This window comes from Arachis stenosperma, chromosome 4 (genome assembly GCF_014773155.1).
Source record: "Arachis stenosperma cultivar V10309 chromosome 4, arast.V10309.gnm1.PFL2, whole genome shotgun sequence".
NCBI lineage: Eukaryota > Viridiplantae > Streptophyta > Magnoliopsida > Fabales > Fabaceae > Arachis > Arachis stenosperma.
Window position 1 is genome coordinate 146,440,079 of NC_080380.1, and position 25,575 is coordinate 146,465,653.

The 25,575-nt window shown below is 33.0% G+C and overlaps 1 protein-coding gene and 1 pseudogene across 1 annotated transcript; one reads left to right on the forward strand and one right to left on the reverse strand.

The window, feature by feature from the left end:
• Window positions 1–25,575, forward strand: LOC130975858 (putative receptor-like protein kinase At5g39000; annotated as a pseudogene).
• LOC130976394 (putative F-box protein At4g21240) lies at window positions 1,696–3,624 on the reverse strand. Its single transcript, XM_057901248.1, has 3 exons — window positions 3,177–3,624; window positions 2,264–2,726; window positions 1,696–2,009 (listed from the first exon to the last, which is right to left on the reverse strand). The coding sequence occupies exons 1-3, from the start codon at window positions 3,555–3,557 to the stop codon at window positions 1,954–1,956; spliced, it is 900 nt and encodes a 299-aa protein (XP_057757231.1). The 5' UTR covers window positions 3,558–3,624; the 3' UTR covers window positions 1,696–1,953.

A 25,575-nucleotide genomic window follows, 5' to 3' on the forward strand; every position in this document is an offset into this window, starting at 1 on the left:
ATGGTCCTCAAATGTTTACGCTTTGGTGATTCAAAGAAGGAGAAAAATTATCCGACGGTAATAGAAGAGCTATGCCATCAATTTTCCTTTGAAGATCTTAGAAAATCAACCAACAACTTTGACGATAAACTAGTAATTGGGTGGTTACCCTTTGGTATGGTATACAAAGGTTGGCTCAAACATAATGATGCTGCAACTGAACATACCATTACATTGAAGGTGACGGTGCCTCAATACCCCATCCAAGGTTCACTTCAATTCAAGAAGGAAATTGAGGTGCTATGTCAGCTTCGTCACCCTAATATAATCTCTCTAACAGGCTTCTGCGACCAAGAAAAGGAAAAGATAGTTGTGTATGAGTACATGGCCAATGGATTACTTGGTGATTACTTGAGAGATAGGAATAGGAATAACCAACCACTGTCATGGAGGAAAAGACTAGACATCTGCATTGGAGTAGCACGTGCTCTACACTACCTTCACTCAGGAGCCAAGCGTGCTATCATTCATCGTGATATAAATCCAAGTAATATTCTTCTGGATATGAATATGATGCCCAAACTTACAAATTTTGGGATATCATTGCAGGGAGGGCTCTCTACATTGAAGCCAAAGCAAATTTTAAAGTAGATATGATTGTAGGTACATCTGCATTGATGGCTCCGGAGTATGCTATACACGGTATTGTTACTGATAAACGTGATGTTTACACCTTTGTTTTGGTTCTACTACACATGATAGGCCATAATGTGTTAAACTACTTAATTCAATATGAAGAGCACACTCTTGAGGAGACAATGGATCCAATTGCTTGGAGTACAAAGCAGATAAGCGACTATTGCTTGACCATGCTCTCTCATTTCAGCAACAAGCTGATATTATAAGGAATGTTGCTCGCTATACCTTATCATCCACTACCCCTTGTTATTGTCGACAGCGATATAATAATACCCAGATAGTGCTGGATCTTTTCTACTCATCTAATCAATAGTTTTTATGGATGCTCTGTTTTCTTTTCGTTATTCAGGTTCTAAAAACACAATATGTATAGTTCTCACATAGGTTTGCACTAAATGAGGCATATAATGTTACACATGATTCGTGGTGATCTATCGAGCAATATGTAACATCTCAAATAGATTAAGAAAAGAAAGAATAAGAGGAACTTATTGCTAGTACACGTTAACTTAAAATGTTAACTTGCATTTTGATCCTGCAATCAATATCCCAGAAATCAAAGCAAATTAAAGTTGTGTTTAGAATAGGTTTAATCAGGACTTAATACAATGACTAATCCACTTTCGTTTGTGAACTTATAATTGCAATTATACAGTGATTTATATTAAAAGTACCGCACTATTAAATAAAACTCAAGAGACCATCGGATAGTAAATATACTCGGAAGCACCTGAATAAAATAAAGTTGAATGCCATACATAAAAATGTAAAATTTACACCACTATAGTGATTATATCAACATATAAAGTTTAATTAAGTTCAATTAACATACCATGGCCCATGAAAGAAAGACCTACGAGCACATGCTCTATGAACATTGAAGAATTCAAGTGGCAAACACAAACATCCCAACTGTAGTTCCAACAAACAAAATACTGAAATACTTGCTACAAAAGTCCCAACCGAATTGACAAACTAACAATTAGTTTACATGTTAAATCTAATATTGATGTGTGATATTCTGTGCAGACATTATAACTCAACCAAGGCAATATTGAATAAAGATAAAGCAGATAATATAAGAGATTTGATTTAACTAGAGGAAACTCTATCTGCACTTTCAAATGTTCCACTTTTTGGCATTCATAGTTGGAAGGGAAATCAAACTTTAATGCAAAAGCAAAAATAAAACAAAATTCTCTCGAAGCTTCTTCCAGCTAAACTTGCCAATACTACACTTTATTTACAACATAATTAAGTGTCTCTGTTGTTGAGTCATTCGCTCCTAGTTCTCTTTCCTTGTTTGACATCGTTCTTCTGATTCTGATGGCCTGTAGAAAAGATAAGCACCGCATTAGACATGAAAAAAGAAATAATTTAAAACCCCCTCAGCACAAGAATAGGCTTCAGGAAGCAAGACAGTGATCAATTATTCCATAAGCATCGAAAAATTCAAACAGCCAAACCCCGCATCTGATTGCAACTTGATGCATAATGCATCTTGCTAGGTATTTTTAATTAATCACAAAGCAATGAAAACTATGAGAAATAACATAGTGCAATCCTTAGGAGAATAGTTACATACCATTATTCTTCTGCTTATCCTTATCCTTATCCTTAATCTCATTAGGGACTGGCACCAGACTCTCTGTGTATACAATGTAGCTTGTGCGGTCCTTACACAACCGACGAGACCAACCTTTAAAATGTCCCAGATGACGGCAATCAAAACATTTGAGTTGGAGGAGCTCTCCTCTGACATTAGATTTGGCAAACCTTAAGTAGCTATCTATAAATTTCAGACTAGAATCTAGTGCAACAATGTCACTACCATTGGATAAGCACAGAGGCGCAGACTGTTCACCACCACCAGAAATCTGATAGAAAGTCCAAGATGAATGCACTTTGTATTCTTTCATCACCCATATGTTAGTTTTATCGCGATCATAAGAATACAAGGCCAGGCAGCCTCCTAGTAGGACGAGATGAGTGGGATTGAGATAACCCATCACTTGTTCAGGCATAGATATGGTTGAGAAACTCCTTTCCTTCAAATCAAATATAAGAATACTATAATCTCTAACTCTAAGAGTGCAGGACGACCAATGAATAGCGCCATTCAAGAAGAACCCACTAGATTCCCAGTTGTTCCTACCCAAGGGTTTGGAAGGTGCAAAAGATTAATCCATGAATTGGTTCTCAAAGACAGGCAATCAAAGTGCTCATGGCCATTCTTATCCATAGAAGCTACAACAACTAAGTAGTCATCCTGTGAGGCATTGTAACCAAATCCATACAAAATCGCACCATAGGGAAGCATAAACCACTTGGGATAACAATGAGAAAAAATGTGAGAGTGGGATACTCTTTTGCTGGATCCAGTCACTGGATTCCATACGACAAAAAAAATGCGGGGCTCGGTGTAAGAGAACAAGCCCTCTGCAGGAGCACATAACTTCAAAATTATAATGTGTTTTCATCTTGAAAGGGAGAGATACCTCTTTTACTGCAGTAGAACTCTTGTGGCGGTGAAATACTGCGTCAATGTCAACGGAGAAAGCCTTAGAGTAGTCATCTATGAAGAGGCATACATGGGTGGATGCGGCAGAGAGGTGAACATGCGATTTCGCAAAGTCGGGATCGGAAATGAGAGTGTTCCAAATCTTCGAAACGCACTTGAGGCGACCGAGTTGTTTGAGCGGAACCCTAAGTAAGATTCTGTGAATCAGCTCAAGAGGGAGAATATCGTGAATGCTCTTGCTCTTGTGATTCTCATTCTGCTGTTGCTTCTTCTTCTTCTTCTTCTTCTTCTTCTCCATGGTCGATTGCTGTTTTGGTTTGTTCTCTGTTGTGTGCTGCTGCTTCTTCTTCTTATCCATGCTTGGAAATTGAAATGAAATGCTGAGCTTTTCGCAATTCGTATACCAATTCACTCAGCCCCGAGATTTTAAGTTGGGTTAAAAACAGAGGACCAAGGAAAGGGAAGAGTCAGTTCTGAATTGGATTTTGGGGAAAAAATTGTTTTTTTATTTTTTAAAAAATATTTAAAAAGTTATTTAACATTTAGATCATATTATTTTTTTTAAAAGATTAAAAGTATTTTTAATTTTATTTGGATAAAAAAATATTTTTTTTAATTAAGTAACATAAAAGACATATTAAAAAATAAAACTTGTATGGTTTTTTATTCTTAAAAAGCTTTTAAACTATATTCATAATTATACAAAGATAAGACATTCTTATTACAATTACATATAACTAAAAAAAATTATTACAATTGTGATGGAAATAGGAAAAGAAAAAAAAGTTAGAATTAAAGTAAAACTCATAATTGACTATAAACAATAAAAAAAATAATGCTCTAAAATTAATGTAAACGGAAAAAAATGTACTTGAAAAATACGCTACTAAATAAAAATGAGCCTTAAAAGTACTTTTGGTTTGATGCTAAGCGAAAAAATCTTGAGAGAATGTAAAATAAAAAAATTGGTAAAGTAATAAAATGAAAATTTTATTATTATTAAATTTGTAATTTTTATTGTATATGAATTTTATTATTTTAATTTAAGGATAGTTAAACATTTAGTTTTTTACTTTGTCCATTAAAAAAAGCTCATAATTAACCATTAAAAAATAGAAAATAAAACTCTTCCAAGCTTATAGAAATGGAAGCTTCCAAGGTTGAAACCGGTTCAACCAAACCACCTTTTTCTTCTTCAATATAAAGGTCGGTTCGGACAGAGAGAATAGAGAGGAAAAACTCAAAGCAAATCAATATGCATATACCGCTCTCTCATCCCTTCTCATCAAGCTTCATCAATCTGAGCCTTTCATCTTGACTTTGTCCCCAAGAAAGAATTCTAACCCTTGATGAACTCTTGAGCCTTGACAGTTCCATCTGTCCAATTTTTGCTTCTTCCTCCACGTAGCTACAGTAACTACCTTCTGTCTTGGATGAACAAGAGTAGGAACGAGCTTCACCATAGAGATCTTCTTCTCTGACTGAGACCAATTGCTTATACTTTTGGCATGGAGATCTTGAAGCTTCTTCTTCACATCTTACCTTTAGTGGCAAAAATCTCAGTCACGCCATGCTTTAGATCTTCTTTTCTCAAAGGCCATCTTCACTCTAACCTTTTTCCTTCTTCTAGCTTCACTATTTTTTTTGATAGCTTCTTCTTTCTTTCCTATTTGACATGACCGAATGCAAAGAGAGAGAGAGAGAAGAAAGAAGAAAGAAAAAGCTTTGGATGCAATGAATGAAATTAAAACTAATTAAATTTCACCTTCCATTCTCCTATGCATAGTAATAAGTGAAATCATTGAAAGCAATCAAATCACTTTTAATTTTCTTTTTCTTTTTACCAATGCATGTAATTAAACCAATTTATTTATTTTTTTTTTTTTTTGGTCAAGTGGATTGGACAACCCCCAATCCTAGGCATTATACCCATGTATTACACACACTCACACAACACACTCACACACACTACATGGGTATTACTAACATGGGTTCTATATTCCTCACTGAGGATTCGAACCCGGGTGCAGCTCCCAGCGAAAGAAAGTTGGTACCGAACTCATCATGCTCCACTACTTTCTTTCTTCTTTCAATTTCGGACCAAAACTTGTTGGTCTCACATCTAAAATTAATTTGGACTTCATATTAGTTTTCTGACCAATAAGCATTTGTTTATGCATCAAAAATAATTTAGCCACTTTGTTTGGAATTATTTTTGCACTAAGGTCGAATATTTTCTCATCATATTGGACTCATGTAAATTTTAGTCCAATAACAAAAAATCTGCACACTTAACAAAATTATTAAACAATTAATTAAAATAAAAAATTAAATTAATAATTTTATAATTAATATTTTTAATAATATTTGATCATCATCATATTTCAAGTTTTTTAAACTCAACATGTATCTTTATTAAACATTTGAGAAAAAAGTTAGCGTTTTCTCCTTAATTAAATTTTATTTTGATATAAGCCCAAATGATTCGAGGTCTTCTATGTATCATTTTTGCTTTATTTATCCCACTACTTGAAAATTGATTGTAATTTAGTTTCGAGAATTGGAACTATCATTTTAAAACACTGAAAATCAAATTATTATATATTTAAAACTTAAAATAAATATTTTTCTTTGGTACAATGATTAAACATTAAATCAATGAGACAAAAACTAGGACTTATTAGGCGAAATTCTTATAAGAAATATGTGAAGATACTTTTATTATAAATGATTTTTAACTAATTTTCTCTAATAAATTAATATGTAATTTATTTTTTATGATAGGTTAATTAGTTGCTTCTTTGATTTGATTATTAACTTCACTTTTATTTTGGATTGTTAAAAGTTAACCAAAATTAATTAGTATTTCAATTATGACAGAGTCCGTAGGAATGTGCATGGGCCGGGTGAAACCGGGTTTGATGTGACACAGACCCGACCCGAAAATATATATCGGGCCTATTTGTTAGACTCGAACCCGGCCCTAAACCTGTTGAAACCTATAAACTTTTGGGCCACGATTATACTGGGTAAAAACCGGGTGAAAACCGAGCCGTTGACATTATATTACCTTGATACCTTCTTGTAAGTTAGCATGTAAAAATATCCAAATTTTCAAAACTCCAACCATTATTTGACATGGTAAAATTCACTTAGAAAAATATAACAAGAACCAACTCTTCTCTAAAATTAAAGTATAACCATAATCAATACTAATATTGCCTAATAACACCAAATATTTAAATCAATACAAATAACACAATATTATGCATTAGTCTAAAGTCTTATGCATTTTAAACATAAAATATTAACTTATAGCCTTATATACAATGACTAATAACACAAAATATTAAGATTTACAATACTTAAATTCTACATAATAATAGCCATCATCCATCACTAATAATACAAAATATTAATTGTGTATAATGACCGGGTCACCGGGCCGATTTCGGGAGGCCCGAGCTATCGCCTGGACCCGACCGAAATAATGACTGGGTCTATTTTTGAGACTCTTACCCAACTCTAAACCCGATGAAATTACACCAAATTAGCCCCTAAAATATTCGAGACCGAGCCGGATCTTCGAGTTGGGTCGAACCATGCACACCCCTAAGAGTCCGTAATTATTTAAAAAAAAAACACAGCGATGAAACGGAGCCACAGTAAACATATAAATACAATTTTTATTATAACAGGGAATTGATGCAAAAACCGTTCATTATTTGTGCATTATTAGGGATGTTTGGAGTGTAATTTAGTTCAATTTAAAAAAAAATCATTCAATTTGAATATTTATTTTATGTGCGATGTGCTTTTAATTGAATAATTTTTTTTTTGAAAATCTGACTCAATTAGATCCTATTACAAACAATTTTAAATCAGTTTGAATTTGTGATTTTTTTAAATAAAAAATAATAATTTAGTTTATAAAGTTAATACTGCATGACATAATATAAATGCACATTACTAAAGTACTAATAATCCCATAAACATTATAAAGTAACATGTCCAACAATCTATCATAATAAAACATAAATTCCATAAACATTATAAAGCAACTTGTCGAGTAATTCATCCAATAAATTCAACAAGACTTGATAAAATAATAATTCTTTAGCATAAAAACAAGTTTCAACAATACAAAATTAAATAACATAACAGGTCTTAATACAAATATAACATAAAAATTTCAAGTTGAGAAGTGAAGCATTGATCACTACTCAGATTCATCATTAGAGTTTTCTTTATCTATTAGTTGAGAAATTAGTTCAAATTCTACAATAAAATATAATAAAATAAATATCAGTAACTTAAACATATTATCAAGTAGTAAAGTTAATCAATATATGTAGACAAAAAAAAAAGAATTCAATCAACAAAAATAGAATATTTAATTTAACACAAAGTTTAACAAATTTTAATCAACAAGACCAGATTGTCAAAAATAACAAGAACAACACAAAGTTTAACAAAAACAAGAACAAATTCTTCTAAAACAATACAAAATTAAACAAAAACAAGTACAAACATATCGAAAAGAGGAGGCCGCAGAAGTGTCACTGAGAAGAGGAGGTAGTGAATGGCATTATTGAGAAGAAGAGGCGGCGGAAGGCGTGTGATAGTGAGAGTGAGTAAGTGAGAGCGAGTGAGATAAGAATACGAGAGAGGAGTTTTTTTTTTAGGTTAGGGTTTATATTTGTGGGGATTGGGGTATGCGACACTCCTAAGTACTAAGGGTCTTATTATCATCATTATATTTAATATTTATAGGAAAAGTATTGTTATAGGAAAAGTATAGGAAGTCAAATGTCTACTGGCCAAGAATTGAACAACTCAATTAATAATGATTAATTTTAAATTAATTTTTTAAATTCAAAATTTAATTAATTGACATTAATGATATTTTTGAATCAAAACTTACTTTAATTTGTTTTTCTTTCCACTCACCATTCACCATACAAAACTACAAATCCTAATCCCTCTTTCCAATGTCCCACACTGCTGCGGTTTCATCCTTGCACCGCTAGCGTCATCGCTACACCGTTCGCGCAGGAAAGACAACCACCATCGTGCTTCTAGTTCACCCTCCTCGCATCCCATCACGACTCCCCATCGCTCGCCACTCGCACCCAACAATTCTCCATCCGTCGCAACGTAGCCACCACCAGGTCCCCATTGGTGACTCGTGATTAACTACTCCGATTCATGGCGACTCCTCCACTCGTCGCAATGCGCTACCGCGAATGTCCCCACTGTCCACGCAACGCCGTCCAAGACGTTGTCGCCGGCCACCCTGCGGCTCTTCTTCTCCTCCTCCTATTTGGTTTTGAATGATTTTTTTTAACTAATTTTTTATACTTCTTTTTTTTCTACATTTAGGATGATTCTTTTTGTTTTTTTCTTAGGATTTGGATGATTCTTTTTATTAGTTTTGAATGATTTTTTTTCTATGTTCGGTATGTTTTTTTCTTAGGATTTAGATCATTCTTTATCTTATGTTTTGTTGTTTTTGTTTTTTGGAGTTTCAAAATTTTTTTAGAAAAAATAATTAGTGTTTGTGTAATAAATGGTAAAAGATGAATTAGAGTAAGAAGAGACAATTAATAATTATTAATTTTATATCTTTTAAAAAAAATTTTAAATAACCACTAATTAATAACAATTAATGTCATTAATTAATATAGAATATAATTTAAAAATATTTTTGGGTTATTGTTGGTTAGACCCCTCTTGATTCAGTGGTAGGATTGATATTTATATTATCATTTTTATATACACAATATGAGATTTGGGTTAGTTCAGTTTGATTGTGCAGAATAAAACTACAAACCAAACTGAACCACAATAAAACTAATCCTAAAATTGAGTAATTTGTTTCGATTTTCGGTTTGGATCGATACAATTTCGTAATTTTTTTGAATCGGTTTAAATTTGAATACTCCTATGCATTACTATTAAAAAATATAAATAATATAGCTTCTTTTATATTATTCTATTTTTTCCCCTAAAAATGAATTTAAAAAAAATTTGAAAATTTTAAGTTGGGATAATATTTTTTTAAAAATTACACAAGAATTCAAATGGAAAGTAACAAACCATAGTTAAGTATTAATTTTGATCAAATTTAAGCAATCTAAATTAACAATATAATTAATAACTAAATTAAAAATTAATCAATTAAAAATTAACATGTCACATAGAATAAATTATATATTAATTTACGAAAAATTGGCTAGAAATTATAATTTGCAAAATGAATTTTATCATGGTTTAGAAATTTAGTTTAATTAACTTAATTAAGGTTAAAAACAAAGGACCAATGAAAGGAAGAGTCAGTTCTGAATTGAATATTAAAAAAAATTATTTTTTATTTTTTAAAAAATATTTAAAAATTTATTTAACATTTAGATCATATTTATTTTTTCTTTAAATATTAAAAGTATTTTTAATTTTATTTGGATAAAGACATTTTTTTTAATTCAGTAACATAAAATACATATTAAAAAATAAAACTTGTATGGTTTTTTATTCTTAAAAAGCTTCTAAACTATATTCATAATTATACAAAATAAGACATTCTTATTACAATTACATATAACTAAAAAAAAGTATTACAATTGTGATGGGAATAGGAAAAGAAAAAAATTTAGAATTAAAGTAAAACTCATAATTGACTATAAACAATAAAAAAAATAACGGAAAAGCTCTGCATACAAGCCATTAGGGCTTGTATGCTTTACAAGTTTATTAAATGATAAATTTAAAATACTCGCTCCTCCAGCCACGTTGATTACACGCGCTATATAATATGCCGCGTATATCTAACTTCCAAATTTAAAATATTTGTTTCCTTCTTCGTTTTCGTTATTTTGAGATTTGCTTGTTCTTCTTCTCGCGCGTTTTCGCTCGTTCTTCTCCATCGATCTTTTCCTCTTCTTTTCTCACTGGTATGTTCTTCGCTTACGTTCTCTTTTTCTCTCTCTGCAACTCGAGCTTCGTTTTCTCTGTTGATTTGTTGTTTTCTGAAATCAAAGTTCGAACTCGTTTTGAAGATAATGGATCCTTCAAGCTCAGATTCTGCGCTGAATCCAGGCGATGTGGATTATGAATTTGAATCTAACGAAGTTCCTGAGGTTTGATTTACAGTAATTTGTATAGCACTGTGTAGTTTAAAAATTGCTGAACATTGTTTAACTAACTGGAATTTATAGCAGACGCTCGGGTGTAGATCTATATCTGCTTTGGGTGTATTTTAGCTATTAGTGTGGGGTGTATATACACTTTACTGGTTTTTTGTTATTTTTAATTGAGTTGTTGTTGTTCAGTTGTATTATATGTATTATATGAGACATGATTGTGTGTTTTTAGTTTTTGAGATGATGTATTCTGCAGTCTGTGTATTCACAGTTTATGGCTTTAAAGGTCATTCTGTGGTTGAGTTGTTTCGGTTCGGGTGTATCATATAAGACATGATTGGGTGTATTTTGTATCATATCTATGGGTGTATTCACAGTTCTGACACGGTTTATTGTGCAGCCTCTCTCTGTTGTTGATGACGAGCTTGTTCCGAAGGTCGGAATGACCTTTAGGACCCTTGAAGATGCCGGAAAATTTTACAGGAACTACGCCAAGGCTGCAGGTTTCTCTACAAAAGTTCGTTGCACAAATAGGAAGGGAAACGAGATTAAGAATCAACTGATTACATGTAGCAGAGAGGGAAAATGGAAATCTAAAATATCTCCAACCGAGAAGACCAATCCGACAGCCGGTTTAAACTGTCCTGCAAGAATTTATATACACACATTGAAGGATGTCGGTGCTTGGATCATTTCAAAGGTTGTGCTGGATCATTCACACCCCTGCTGTCCAAGCAAAGCAGAGATGCTCAAACAGCACAGGGAACTAAGCATGTCCATTCGTCGTACGATAGAGAATAACGACGAGGCCGGTATCAGACCAAGCAAAACCTACCAATCATTTGTTGCGGCTGCCGGGGTCACCGCGAGTTAAATTTCATCGAAAAGGACGTGAGGAATTACATTACCAGGGAAGTGCGGAATGTTTCCGAACAAGAAGATGCAAAGGAATTCGGGAAATATTTGTTAAGGATGAAAGAGAAGAATCCGAATTTCTTTTTCGAGCTCCAACTCGAGGAGGATCAATCGATTAAGCTCGCCTTTTGGGCCGACGCAAGAAGCAGAGCGGCCTGTGAGTATTTCGGAGACGTCATTTCATTCGACACCACCTACAATACAAACAGGTAACAAACTGTCCCTTTTTATGATGCTAAATTAATTTATTTTTACTAATCTGCAGCAGAGGTGTATATTGGCCGTGTCATTGGGTGTATTCTTAGCATTTTGTTCGGGTGTACCTAATGATTTTGCATTCTGGACCATGGCAATTCGTTTCAGGTATAATTTGGTCTGTGGTTCTTTTGTTGGGGTGAATCACCACGGCCAGTCAACACTTCTCGGATGCTCTTTGATGAAGAACGAAGAAATTGAATCATTCAAATGGTTATTTCAATGCTGGCTTCGTTGCATGGGAGGAAACGCTCCGAAAGGGTTTCTCACCGATCAGTGCGCATCAATGAAAAGGGCTCTAGAGGCCTGTATGCCAACAACAGTTCACCGCTGGTGTATTTGGCACATCATGAAGAAGATTCCAAGCAAATTAAACGGGTACAAGGGACACGCCGATATCGAACAAGAAATGAGCCATGTTGTTTGGAACTCTCACAACAAAGACTCGTTCGATAGGAATTGGAACGATTTTCTGGTGAATTTTGGTCTTGCCGACAACAAGTGGCTCTCAGGTAATGTGTTTTTAAAATCTGCAGCAGAGGTGTAAATTGTACTGACTCTCGGGTGTATTTTAATGTGTGTGTTTGGGTGTATTATGCAGATCTGTACGAAGACCGTCACATATGGGTTCCTGTCTATCTGGACCACCACTTCTGGGCAGGGATGAGAAGCACACAAAGGAGCGAGAGCATGCATTCATTTTTTAACAAGTACATCACCCGGAACAGCTCGCTCATTCAGTTCGTCAAACAGTACGATAATTGCCTCGGAAGCAGGGAGCAAGCAGAGAGAGAATCAGATGCTGCAGATTTTCATACGGTCATACCATGTGCAACCAAATCCCCCATCGAAACTCAGTTTCAAGATGCGTACACCCAAGCAAAGTTTAGGGAAGTCCAAGCCCAATTCAGAGCAAAGGCGAATTGCATCACCAGATTAAAGAATTCTGCTCTAGGCTATTCAGTATACGAAGTTGGAGAACAAGTTTCCAGCTCAATATTGGACAAGTTCGCGGTTACCTACGACTCAGTTGCAGCCGAGGTAAAATGCCAATGTTTATTATTCGAGTCGAGAGGGATACTGTGCCGTCACGCACTAAGCGTGTTAAGCTTCGAACAAGTAAGCCAAGTGTCCCCTAGGTACATACTGGAACGATGGAGCAAGAAGGTAAAGAGGCGACACACACATCAAGAGCAGCCACGACGAGCCACTAATTGAGCCAAGAAGCAAGAGGTTCGACCAACTTGTTTTCCGTTCGCAAATATCTGTGAATTTGCATCCGAATCGGAGGAGCTGACTGCAATTCTGCACCGTGCGTACGACAACGTCATGGCCGAGATGGAAGCAGTAAAAGCCAAAAGGAATGGGACATCCTCTTTATCCCACGAAGACGCCAACTTGGAATCCGTTAACGAGCTTCAAAGCCCGCCAAGGATTCGAACAAGAGGACGTCCAAAAAACAGGCTAGGTTCAAAGCTGGAGAAACAGATTGCAAATGCCACAAAGAAGAAGAAGACAAAAGTTTTAAGCGAGGTAAATGTAATGTTCTTTAAATCTGTGGCGATTGAGTTTATTTTTCTAGTTAATTGTTTTAGCTAATGCGTGAGTGTTATATTCAGATAAACCTGTTTGATGCTGCATCAGCGCCGCATTCAAGTAGCAGCCAATACCAGGGACAAGTTATAAATTATCAATTCAGGGTACCAGCAGCAGGGGATAACTCTTTGGGTGTATAGTTATAGGGAGAATGGGTGTAAAATTCCTGTTACCTTTGGGTGTATTTTTTGTTAATAGACAATTTACATATAGACACATATATAGATACATATAGAACAAGAGCTGTAAAAATTCACAGGTTATGGGCGTATATTTCAGTTGATGTTTTTTTTTCATATTTTAGTAGATGTAATTCATTCATTTTGAATACAGCACAGACAATTGGGTGTATATTTTTACTCAACCTCGGGTGTATTATTAGACTATCGTTGGGTGTAACAATTTATAATATGCGTATGCCTTGATTTTTTTCTTTATGTTTTACCACCTGTAATACAGTTTTTGAATACATCACAGACAGTTTAGCAGCACAGATAGTTTAACTATGGTAAAAAATACATTGAATAAATTGAATGGCAAACATTTACATCTTTTGTTCAATTTACAAGCTACCCAGTTTCTATATCCTCAGAATTAATCTGACAAAACGGACTCAATAATACAGAGGATGGCTTCGACAGCCTTATAGCACTACTCTCTCTAATTGCCTGATCTCTCTGTATATTCAACTCACTGAAAAGTATCCTCGAAGCATATTCTACTCTGTAGTGGTCCACCTCCTCCTACAATTAAAAAGTATGTTATGTTTAAACAGAAATATTAATTCAGTAAAGTAATTCAGAGTTATATAGTTCTAAAGACAGTTACCTGTGTCCAGTTATCCCATTCATACTTCCCCTTTTTAATGTTTTCCGGCTCTATTAACTCAAGCCACTTCATTACGTAAATAGCGCAGTCATAGCTGAAAACGAAGAAAATAAATTACAAATCTCATTTAGTAAAGTTTAAGGTTCAGAGTCACAAATCTATACCTTGTTTTTTGGCCTGAAATTTTAACATATGGGGCTTTTATTTCCTTCTCCTTCTCGCCTTTCTCGAGAGGTTTCCCGCCAGCATATGCTATCAATCTCGAAAATACATATCCCTTAAATACCAAAAGAAGTCAGTAATACACCCGAATCAATGGGCAAGATACACCCAATCGAATATGGAATATACACCCAACTCAAATTTCAAAATAGACCTATCTATTAAAGTAAAGAAGACAGAGGCAACTTACAGTGAATTTATTAAGCTTCTTTCTCTCATCGCTTGGAGCTTTTTTGTGTAGGGGGTCAAGTATTTGACATTTCCGCGTTCTTGTATTTATTAGCCACAACCACCAATGTCCCCAGTGGCAAACAGGAGCAAAAATCTGACGGATTGCCACATTTCAACAGTCTGTTATTTTATCTGGCGTATAAGTAAATAAGCGTACTAACAAATTTACGAAACAAAAACTTACATATGGATGCGAACTTAATTTCTTCCTATCTATGAAGGGAATGAAATTGGGGTAGGCTTCCACCCTGAATTCGTTGTCCGTTGTCGGAGATATGAATTCCCCGTTTGGGTGATCACCAAGTGCCATGTTCTGCAAGATTTGCAATACAAGAAATGAAAACATGAACATAAACAACTTACACCCAATCTAAGCTAAAAAAATACACCCAAACCTTTCATAAAATACACCCAAAGTTAGTAGAAGTAACACTTACCACAATATCTGGGGGGAGACAGTATATTTGTGCATGAAACCTCTTTTCCTTTTTCTGGTTTAGGATGAGGCAGATGGCAGATACAATCTAGAAATCAATTTTAAATTAATAAATATTGCAGTTGACTTTGGTGTAAAAACATTAATGTTAGTCTAAAATTACCTGACTTTCTATATCACTTTTTGCCTTGAGGGATGCAAGGTGTGTTCTCATCAAAATGTATTCTCCTTGGCCAGTCAGAGTGCATATCTCCTCAAACTCGTTAGTGTTGCCCTTTGCATCCTCCTTCATTCTCGTCCCCCAGATGTAGCACTTTTCTTTCATATCATCCGGAATTTGATTTGTTCTCCCCGGTGTTTCAAACTTAGCAGAACTTTCTCCCCCAGTCTCCCTCCGAATTTGCGGACTTTCGTCTTTTCCCTTTGACGCACTGGCTGCTATCTTTTGGACCAAACTGTCCAATTGTTCTAGCATAGTTGCAGTTCCTGGAGATTTTTCCCTTTCTGTCTCCTGCGTCGACGCCCCCTCCTGGCTTGAATCTGTCAATCCGAGGCTGAATGATGGCATCCCCGGATCTGTTTTAGGAACATAGCTTGCTGTCCGTGCCATCATCAACAGGGCAGCAGCTTCCTCGGCGTCTGGATGACTGCATCATTATGTATAAGAAAAAGAGTAAGAATATACGGATGACAAGCGAAGATTGATTCTAGTCTAATTAACTTACATTTTTGTTGGAGCTGGGGGAAGCTTGGGTGTTGTTTCTTGATGTTGTTTGGGGGTTTCAGGAGTACTGCACAGTTGCACAAAATCGATCAGGAAGAGTATACACCCAAACTCATAGCAAATATACACCCAAACCCTAAATAAATATACACCCAATACTATTTTCTTACGTTTCTCTAGCCCCTTCAATCTGTAGCATAGGGGTTGGTTCGGAATCTGCCTCAGTGGTTGTTTGCTGGGATGGCGGCACAAAAAATTGGATCGGGACTCTAAACAAGAATAAAAATGAAAGGTTAACAACGTATTTGAAAATAATAAGGTTATAAGGTTGAAATATTCTTGGATAACTCACATTGCAAGCGCTTCCGACGGCGTTTGTTCCCTAACAACCATCGCATTCGGATCATCCGGAGTCAACCTAAAATACACCCAAAGAAGGTCAACAAATACACCTGAATAATTCAAAAAGGAGACGGACTTTGTTTTTTGAGAACTTACATAGTTGCAGTTTTTGCTTTTTTTTGCTGCCTTTTTTCTCTTGAATAAAATAATAAAGGGCTTTTTTTTTCTAAAAAAAATATATACAGAATTAGAAGTAGAAGTTATTAGAAGAAGAAAAGTAACGGTTATTTGAAAGAGAAATTACATGCTCTGAGACGACTGGTTTACACTGCTCTGTTCTGTGCGTCTCTGAGAGGAAGTATCATCACTTCCCAAGTTGACAGCCGGTAGTCTAAACAGATTTCATGTTATTCAAAACAAATATACATCCAACTTAGTTATAAAGATACACCCATATTGTTTCACAGAATTCATCCAAATCACGATAACAAGAATTTATTAAGTAATAAAGCTTCTTACGTTTCAGAGGACACATTGCGACCTTCTGTCGATCGCAGGTCAGCCTGGTTGTCCCTGCGAAACAAGATACAATTATTAGCAAACAAAAGACACCAAAATCTCAAATACACAGCACAGCAAGACATACCCCTCTGCAGCAGATTTTTGAACGTTTACCCCTAGCAATTCATCGAGTTCGTCACTCGATATTTCATATGTCTCACTACATTCATAAAATAAGACGTTAACAAAGATAATTACGATGATACACCGTAGTATAGCTTACGAGGTACTGTACCCGTCAAAGTATTGATCTTCTTCAGGAGGTGAATCCTCAACAACTACTTTTTTCTTTTTTTGTGGTGTTCTGGGTGGAAAAAAAAAACAGTACCAATCAGAATTAAAAAATTAATTTTATCACAGAATATTAATGAAAGAAGTGCTTACTCTTTTGGAGTTGTTTTTGTTTCTTTCTTTTCCTTCTCCTTCTCCGCAGGAGATGATTCTTCGCTCCTATAAGTCAATAAAAGACACCTCAGTTAATACACGAAATCTTTATAACAAAGCCAAAAGAAAGGAGTAATAATTTCAGGACATTACTCGTCACTTGATTCAGATTCAGATTCTGAATCAGAATCTGACTCCTCTTCCCTCTGCTTTCTTTTTCTTGAGTCCATTCTGTAAAGCAAACAATTCTCATTTAGAACAAAACAGCAAAACGAAACACACCCTGCTTAATAAACTATATACACCCAACGTCGACAAACAAAATACACCCAAACCCAATAAAGAAATTACACCCAAGTATTGTACTTACTTTTTCCCCTTTTTGCCGGGGTGTTTAATTCCCGAATCCTCCGAGTCTTCTTCAGCCTCAGACTCAGAGGTAGAAGTGTCACTCTCGGTAGTTTCTGTCTCCGAAGACGATGTTGAGCTCGCCTTCCTTTTTTTTGTTTTTTTTATTTCCTCTTCTTTTTGTTTTTTTTCTTTTTTTCTCATTTTTTCTTTTGTCTCTGCCAAATTCAGAATCCCCTGAAACATGAGATATTTTAGTTAGCACCATTCGGGTAAATAAAGTACACCAAGTTATTATGATTACTCACCAAAGTTTCCTCTCTCTCTTCATTCATTCTTTTCACCAACTGCTCCTTACTCCAGTTGGCAATCCATGGCTTTGGTGGTCTTTCACCCCTGTTGTTGCGTCTGTTTTTTGAGAGGTGAAAGTAGATTACCATGAGGGCGAAGAGGCAGCCATTGATTGCCTTCTTCTTCTTCTCCTGGTAGTCTTTTATGCCCCTCATCAAAAAGGTCAAGACATGCCCCCCCCAGTTTCTGTCCTCTATGCCCTCCATCTCAAAAATCGGGACCAGGTGCACCGGCGATATTTTGTTTATCGTCGTTGGCAAAAGGAACGCCATCTGTATGTAGAGGATGAATATCCTCTTGAACATCAGGCGTTCCTCTTCGTTGCCAACGCCGATTTGCATCATCTCATCGGTAAGACTTTTGAGGGTCTTACCCTGGAATCTTTTATAAATTATTTTGTCAGATTCAGAAAGTTTCTTGTAGTCAACTTTCTCAGGAAACAGATTTCCTACAAAAAGGAAAACAACAAAGCATCCAAGTCAGTTCAGATACACCCAAGCATCAGGTTAATATACACCCAAGCAACAACTTAATATATATCTATAATTTTGAGCTAATTACCTGTTGCATTGATGCCAAGCGCATCACCAATTTTTTTTGGGGTTATATGGAAAGAACCATACCCTGTCCTCAGTTTGTTCTCCCCAATTTTGAAGTTTTTTGCCAACTCTCTCAAGAGTTGGTGATCCACCCTCAGTGGTGGGATGTGCATCAACCCACCGAATCCAAGATCCCTGACAATGGCCTTCTTCTCCTCAGTCATGTTCCTGAACTTATCATTCAGGAGATGTGTGGCACATTTGAGGTCTTTGGTTTGGTTTGCTGCTGCCATTTTCTCTGAAAATAAAAATACACCCAAAGGCATCAGTAATATACACCCATATATATATGACCCAGATACACCCATTGATAACAATTAAGATACACCCATTGATAACAGTAAGATACAGCCATATATATGAGTCAAGACTGCCAGATATTCGCAAGATACACCCATTCATAACAGTGAGATACACCCATAGATATTATTCAGATACACCCAACAATGTCAAACAATATACACCCATTCATTACAGTGAGATACACCCATAGATATTATTCAGATACATCCATATAGATATCAGACAGATATCACTCAGCCATGCTTCAATATAAAGCCACATTACAAGCTTAAGCAGTTTACACCCCCGAATGTACGGAATAAACCCCCAAAAATCAACAAAAATAGCAGGAGAACTTAGAATAACAACGTAAACGACGTAGAACTTAGAAGAACGACGTATAACTCAGAAGAACGACGTATAGCAAAGAAGCAACAGTAACAGTAAACCGTAGCAGAACGACGTAGAAGAAAAGTGAAATATACAGTACTTTAATGCACTTACCTTGAGTATTCTTCGTGTGTTTTTTCTTCAGATTCTTCTTCACAGAGAGGTTGATGGTGTTTCGATGAAGTTTTCGAACTACGATTTGTATATTTTGAAAGTTGATTTTCGCTCGAAAATGAGAGGGTTTCTTTGTTTTGAACGTGCGTTGAGAAATGGAAGAAGTGGAAGAAGTGGAAGAGTCTCCCATACGTAACCGTTCGATTGCTCAGCGCGTGAGTTGGACGCGGCATTTTTATCTGTCTTTGATGCGCGTGTTTGGTGTTTGGGCTGGGCCAACTTGTTTGCTTGGTTGCTTGTATGTGTAGCAGGCCCAAATTAATGTAAACAGAACAAAATGTACTTGGAAAATATGCTACTAAATAAAATTGAGGCTTGAAAGTACTCCTGGTTTGATGCTAAGCGAAAAAATCTTGAGAGAATATATAACAAAAAAATTGGTAACGTAATAAAATGAAAATTTTATTATTATTAAATTTGTAATTTTTATTATATATGAATTTTATTATTTTAATTTAAGGATAGTTAAACATTTAATTCTTTACTTTGTCCATTAAAAAAAGCTCATAATTAACCATAAAAAAATAGAAAATAAAACTCTAAAATTAAATATAATGGGAGAAAAAAATATACATGAAAGACGTGCTCCTAGTGGAATTTAATATTGGAAAGTGTTTTTACTTTTAACCTAATCGAAAGTAAATGTGGAGAGAAATTAAGATTAAAAAAAAATATTTTTACAATTATCAAAATTATTTATTTGGTTTAATCCCTTTTATTAAGTCATTAGAAAATTTTTAATCATAATTTTTTTTTAAATAAAAATAGATTCAATCAATTTTTTTAATTGTGTTGTCAATGGTAATTTTTTTATTATTTAATATTTTTTTGTCTTACTTAAAAATATATAATTATTGATTAGAGATTATATTTTATAAAATAATTAAAAAAAAAGGAGAGAATAGGAATGAATCCATTCCCTTCTCAAATACATACAACACAATTACACAATTATCAATTTATCATTACAAAAATGGTGGGCTCATTGTTATAGGTATTGTTATCTGGTTATCCCGGCTGCAGAATCAATGCTAATTTCATTGCAATCTAATCAAGTAAAATTTGACATGAATATAGTGTTTCAGGTCCTACATAGCCTTCAGATTGCAAGCATCTAATTTCGTTTCCAATAGCGACAGCTACTACAAAAATACCATTTTGTCCCACTAATTTTCTCTTATCTTGTGCAAATTTTGGGATATCAGTGCAGGCAGCGCTCTCTACATTGAAGCCAAAGGAAATCAAAGTAGATATGATTGTAGGTACATGTAAATGCATGGCTCCGGAGTATGTCTGGAATGGTATTGTTACTGATAAATGTGATGTTTTCTCCTTTGGCATGGTTCTACTAGCCGTGGTTGGCCATAATGAAGGGCAAACTCTTGAGGAGACAATGGATCCAATTCTGAAAGGAAAGATTGCACCAGAATGTTGGCAGGTATTCACTAGTGTCATACAGAGATGCTTGCAGCACGAACCAGATGAGCGACCTACAATGGGCGAAGTTTAAATATTGCTTGAGAATGCTCTCTCATTGCAGCAACAAGCTGATATTATAAGGAATGCTGCTCGCTATACCTTATTATCCACTACTTGTTTGTCCGATGTATTTTCAGGTAGAAACTCAGGTAGAGTCACATTTACGCTGAGAGCCGTTAGATAAGAATTTAGTCAAATCAGTCAAATTATTTAATGGCTCTCAACTATCAACTTCATGTGAAGTTGACTGTACCTGAGTTTTTATCATATTTTCAGGTTGTATAAGTAATGGTGATCTGACCTTTGGTGCCTCAATGAAGGAAGGCTCTTTCTCGGGAAGTAAGTAGTGACTAAGAGCAGTATTAGCTGAATTTCATGTGTTTCTTTTGCTAATCCTGTTTCTGTTTCCTTCTTTTATTGATGTTGTTGTTGTTGATGTCTTCAAATAAAACTCTTAACGAGAACGGTGTATTATCTATCAGATTTTGCCTCTGCGTCAATATGGTTTTAGCATAAGTGCTAAGCAGAATGACATGAATTTTTGATAAGCTTCACCTAAATTGGATGGATCTTTTTTATTTATTTATTTTATTTCTGTATTTTTGCTTTTAAAAGACTTTAAATTTAAAATAATACTATATATTCAAATTTTTTAATGAATTATGTCTAACTAAATTAAATAATAACACTTAGAATATTGCAAGTTATAACTGATTTTTGTTAGGTTAGACTAATTTGGTTAATCTTAGTTAACAAAAAGATTTGGATGTGTAATATTATTCTTAAATCTATTTATGTTTTTAATTCTTTCCTTTTTGTACTGTAAAATAATTGTGCAATTTTAGGTGTAATAAATATGTAATTACGGATGTTATATATATATATATGAAATTATAAATGTTATGTTTATACTATACAATAAAACTTTACAATTAAACAAAATATTTAACTAAATCTAACCAAATTATTATTATAATGTGTTTTACGCCCGTACTCTACGTCATCGTCGTCTTCTTCTTACACCCCTATTGCTATGCGAATTCTTCTCCTCCATTTTTCTCTTTTTTCCGTTATTGTGTCGTCATCGCCACCACCACCACTGCCATCAGCTTCTCCTCCTCCTTCTTTTTTCATCTGAAATTCTTCTCTTTCTTCCTTTTCCTCCCTCCCCATCATCACCGTCGTCGTCATCATCATCATCATTATCTCCTTCTTACGTAAATAACACTATTTATTCTCTTTCAAATTTTTGTATTTATTCTAGTTAATTTTGTTGCGTTATCTACTTATTTTCTTTTTTAACAAAATTTGTAAATCTATAACTCAAGTTTTTGTGAAATAAATTCTTAGCTTTATCACATTATAATGAAGACATTGCGGTATTATTCTTTAGAAATTCATGTGTTAATTTATATATAAGATGCGTCGTCGTCTTCTTCTTATACGTTGGAATTTTTGTATCTGCTTAATTTCGTTGTGTTATCTGCAGATTTTTTCACTTATTTTCTTTTCTATTAAAATTTGTGAATCTACAACTCAAGTTTTCATGAAATAAGTTCTTACTAGTATCACATCATTTAGTTAAAAATTTTGGTGTTAGACCGAAGATATTTCGATGTTATTTTTTATATTTTTATATATTGTTTTATATATGAGATAAGTATTCAATTCATTAAATATGTAATATTTTTTATAGAAATTTAATAATTTTTGTGTCGTATTACTGAATTTTTAGTATCAATTTTAAGTAATTTTGATGCTATCTTATTTTATTTTATAGAGTCAACGTAATTTTTTATTATGTAATTTACTTTCTATATTTTGTATCATTATATTCAAATTCCGATATCAATTTAAACAAATTTCGGTGCTATTTTTGTTCCTAGCAAGAATCTAATTCAATGAGTGTAAATCTACATTAATTCAATTAAATAAGATTATAATACAGACATATTTATTTAAGTCTAACATGAGAAACAATATTTTTAAAAGAAGAAGTAAGAACAACAAAAAATAAAGAAAAAAAAGAAAGAAATAAGAATAATAAGAAGAAAAAAAACAGCAATAAAGAGGAGATTTCTATGTTTTTTAGCAAAATTTTGGTGTCAAAATAAAAAAATTTTTGTGTCACGGTTAAAAAATTCGATATTATTTTTCTGATAGATTATGCATAATTCAAAACTCCTCTTCCTCCTCCTCTTCCTTTTTTTCTTTTTCATCATCTTTCTTTTTTTTCTTCTTCTTGTTTTCCATTCTCATAATTCTTGTTTCACCCTCCTAACTCCTAACAAGAACTTGTATTGTGATTAAAAAATTTTGATGTCAAAATTAAGAAATTTCTGTGTCACGACTAAAAAATTTCGGTACTATTTTTTGATAAATTATGCATAACTCAAAATTATTCCTCCTTTGTTTCTTCATCATCATCTTCTTTTTCTTCTTATCTTCTTTTTTTATTCATCTTTTTTTTCTTATTTTACCTTCTTATAATTTTTCTTATTTTACCCTCTTAACAAGAATAAAAAAAATTAAACAAAAAAATACATAATGCTGTAAAATCACTAAAAATATTTTTTTAATTAAGTAACATAAAAGTCATATTAAAAAATAAAGCTTTTATGGTTTTTTATTCTTAAAAAGCTTCTAAACTATATTCATAATTATACAAAGATAAAACATTCTTATTACAATTACATATAACTAAAAAAATTATTACAATTGTGATGGGAATAGGAAAAGGAAAAAAATTAGAATTAAAGTAAAACTCATAATTGACTATAAACAATAAAAAAATAATGCTCTAAAATTAATGTAATCAGAACAAAATGTACTTGAAAAATATGCTACTAAATAAAATTGAGTCTTGAAAGTACTTTTGGTTTGATGCTAAGCGAAAAAATTTTGAGAGAATATATAATGAAAAAATTGGTAAAGTAATAAAATAAAAAATTTATTATAATTAAATTTGTAATTTTTATTGTATTTAAATATTATTATTTTAAGAAAAAATTTTACTCCCCTCCCCTACGAGATATTAAAATAAAATTCTTCTCCCTTCTATTTTATAAATGTATATTTTTCTCTTTAATCCATTTTAAATTTTTTGTGTTAACTAATGTTAACTTTGTCCATTTTTTAAGAAAAATAAATTATTTTTTGAAAAAGTACCCATTAACAAAAATTTTATCTTTTATCATTAAATTTTTCTTACCAAAATACCCTTTAATAAATTATTCTTTTATTGATTAAATTGTATTTTTACTAAAATTTAATAATTATATTCTTTTTTTCTAAAATACACTTCAATAATTTTTAATTATTAAATTATAATTTTACCAAAATTTTCGTTAACAATTTTTTATATTTTACTATTAATTTTTGATATCTATATATATTATTTTAACATTATATAAAAAATTGTAGTAAGATTATTTTTTAATATCAATATATATTAATTATTATACATATTAACAATGGTAAGATTTTTTTATTTAATGTTAAAATAATATATATTGATATAAAAAATTAATAGTAAATATAAAAATAATTATTAACAAAAATTTTAGTAAAATCACAATTTAATAATTAAAAAATTATTGAAGAAAAAAAAATAATTTAATTATTAGTTTTTTGAAAATATTTTAGTAAAAATACAATTTAATCAATAAAAGAATAATTTATTAAAGGGTATTTGGTAAGCAAAATTTAATGATAAAAGATAAAATTTTTGTTAATGGGTATTTTTTCAAAAAATAATTTATTTTTTTTAAAAAATGGATAAAATTAACATTAATTAACACAAAAAATTTAAAATGGATTAAAGAGGAGGTTTTTTAAAAGTTAGAAGGAAGGAGAATGTACATTTATAAAATAGAAGGAATGAGAGTGTCATTTTAGCATCTCGCATGGAAGAGAGTGGAATTTTCTCTTATTTTAATTTAAGAATAATTAAACATTTAGTTATTTACTTTGTCCATTAAAAAAAGCTCATAATTAACCATAAAAAAATAGAAAATAAAACTCTAAAATTAAATATAATGGGAGAAAAAAATATACATGAAAGACAGTGCTACTAGTGGAATTTAGTCGTGGAAGGTGTTTTTACTTTTAACCTAAACGAAAGTAAATGTGGAGAGAAATTAGGATTAAAAAAAAGTATTTTTATAACTATTAAATTTATTTATTTAGTTCAATCTCTTTCGTTAAGTCATTAGAAAATTTTTAATAATAATAATTTTTTTAAATAAAAATAACTTCTCTCAATTTTTTTAACTGTTTTGTCAATGATAATTTTTTATTATTTAAAATTTTTTTGTCTTACTTTAAAAATATATAATTATTGATTAGAAATTATATTTTACAAAATAATTAAAAAAATGGAGAGAATAGGAATGAATCCATTCCCTTCTAGTCACCAAAAAAATCCATTCCCTTCTCAAATACATACAACACAATTACACAATTATCAATTTATCATTACAAAAATGGTGGGCTCATTGTTATAGGTATTGTTATCTGGTTATCCCGGCTGCAGAATCAATGCTAATTTCATTGCAATCTAATCAAGTAAAATTTGACATGAATATAGTGTTTCAGGTCCTACATAGCCTTCAGATTGCAAGCATCTAATTTCGTTTCCAATAGCGACAGCTACTACAAAAATACCATTTTGTCCCACTAATTTTCTCTTATCTTGTGCAAATTTTGGGATATCAGTGCAGGCAGCGCTCTCTACATTGAAGCCAAAGGAAATCAAAGTAGATATGATTGTAGGTACATGTAAATGCATGGCTCCGGAGTATGTCTGGAATGGTATTGTTACTGATAAATGTGATGTTTTCTCCTTTGGCATGGTTCTACTAGCCGTGGTTGGCCATAATGAAGGGCAAACTCTTGAGGAGACAATGGATCCAATTCTGAAAGGAAAGATTGCACCAGAATGTTGGCAGGTATTCACTAGTGTCATACAGAGATGCTTGCAGCACGAACCAGATGAGCGACCTACAATGGGCGAAGTTTAAATATTGCTTGAGAATGCTCTCTCATTGCAGCAACAAGCTGATATTATAAGGAATGCTGCTCGCTATACCTTATCATCCACTATCCCTTGTTATTGTTAA

What these genes read in the sequence shown, in the direction of transcription:
- LOC130976394 (XM_057901248.1), bottom strand. Translation starts at nt 3,557, where the DNA reads ATGGATAAGAAGAAGAAGCAGCAGCACACAACAGAGAACAAACCAAAA. An exon ending in GTTCTACTGCAGTAAAAGAG is followed by an intron (nt 2,727 to 3,176) that starts GTATCTCTCCCT and finishes TTTGATTTGAAG; the next exon opens with GAAAGGAGTTTCTCAACCAT. An exon ending in GGATAAGCAGAAGAATAATG is followed by an intron (nt 2,010 to 2,263) that starts GTATGTAACTAT and finishes TCTTTTCTACAG; the next exon opens with GCCATCAGAATCAGAAGAAC.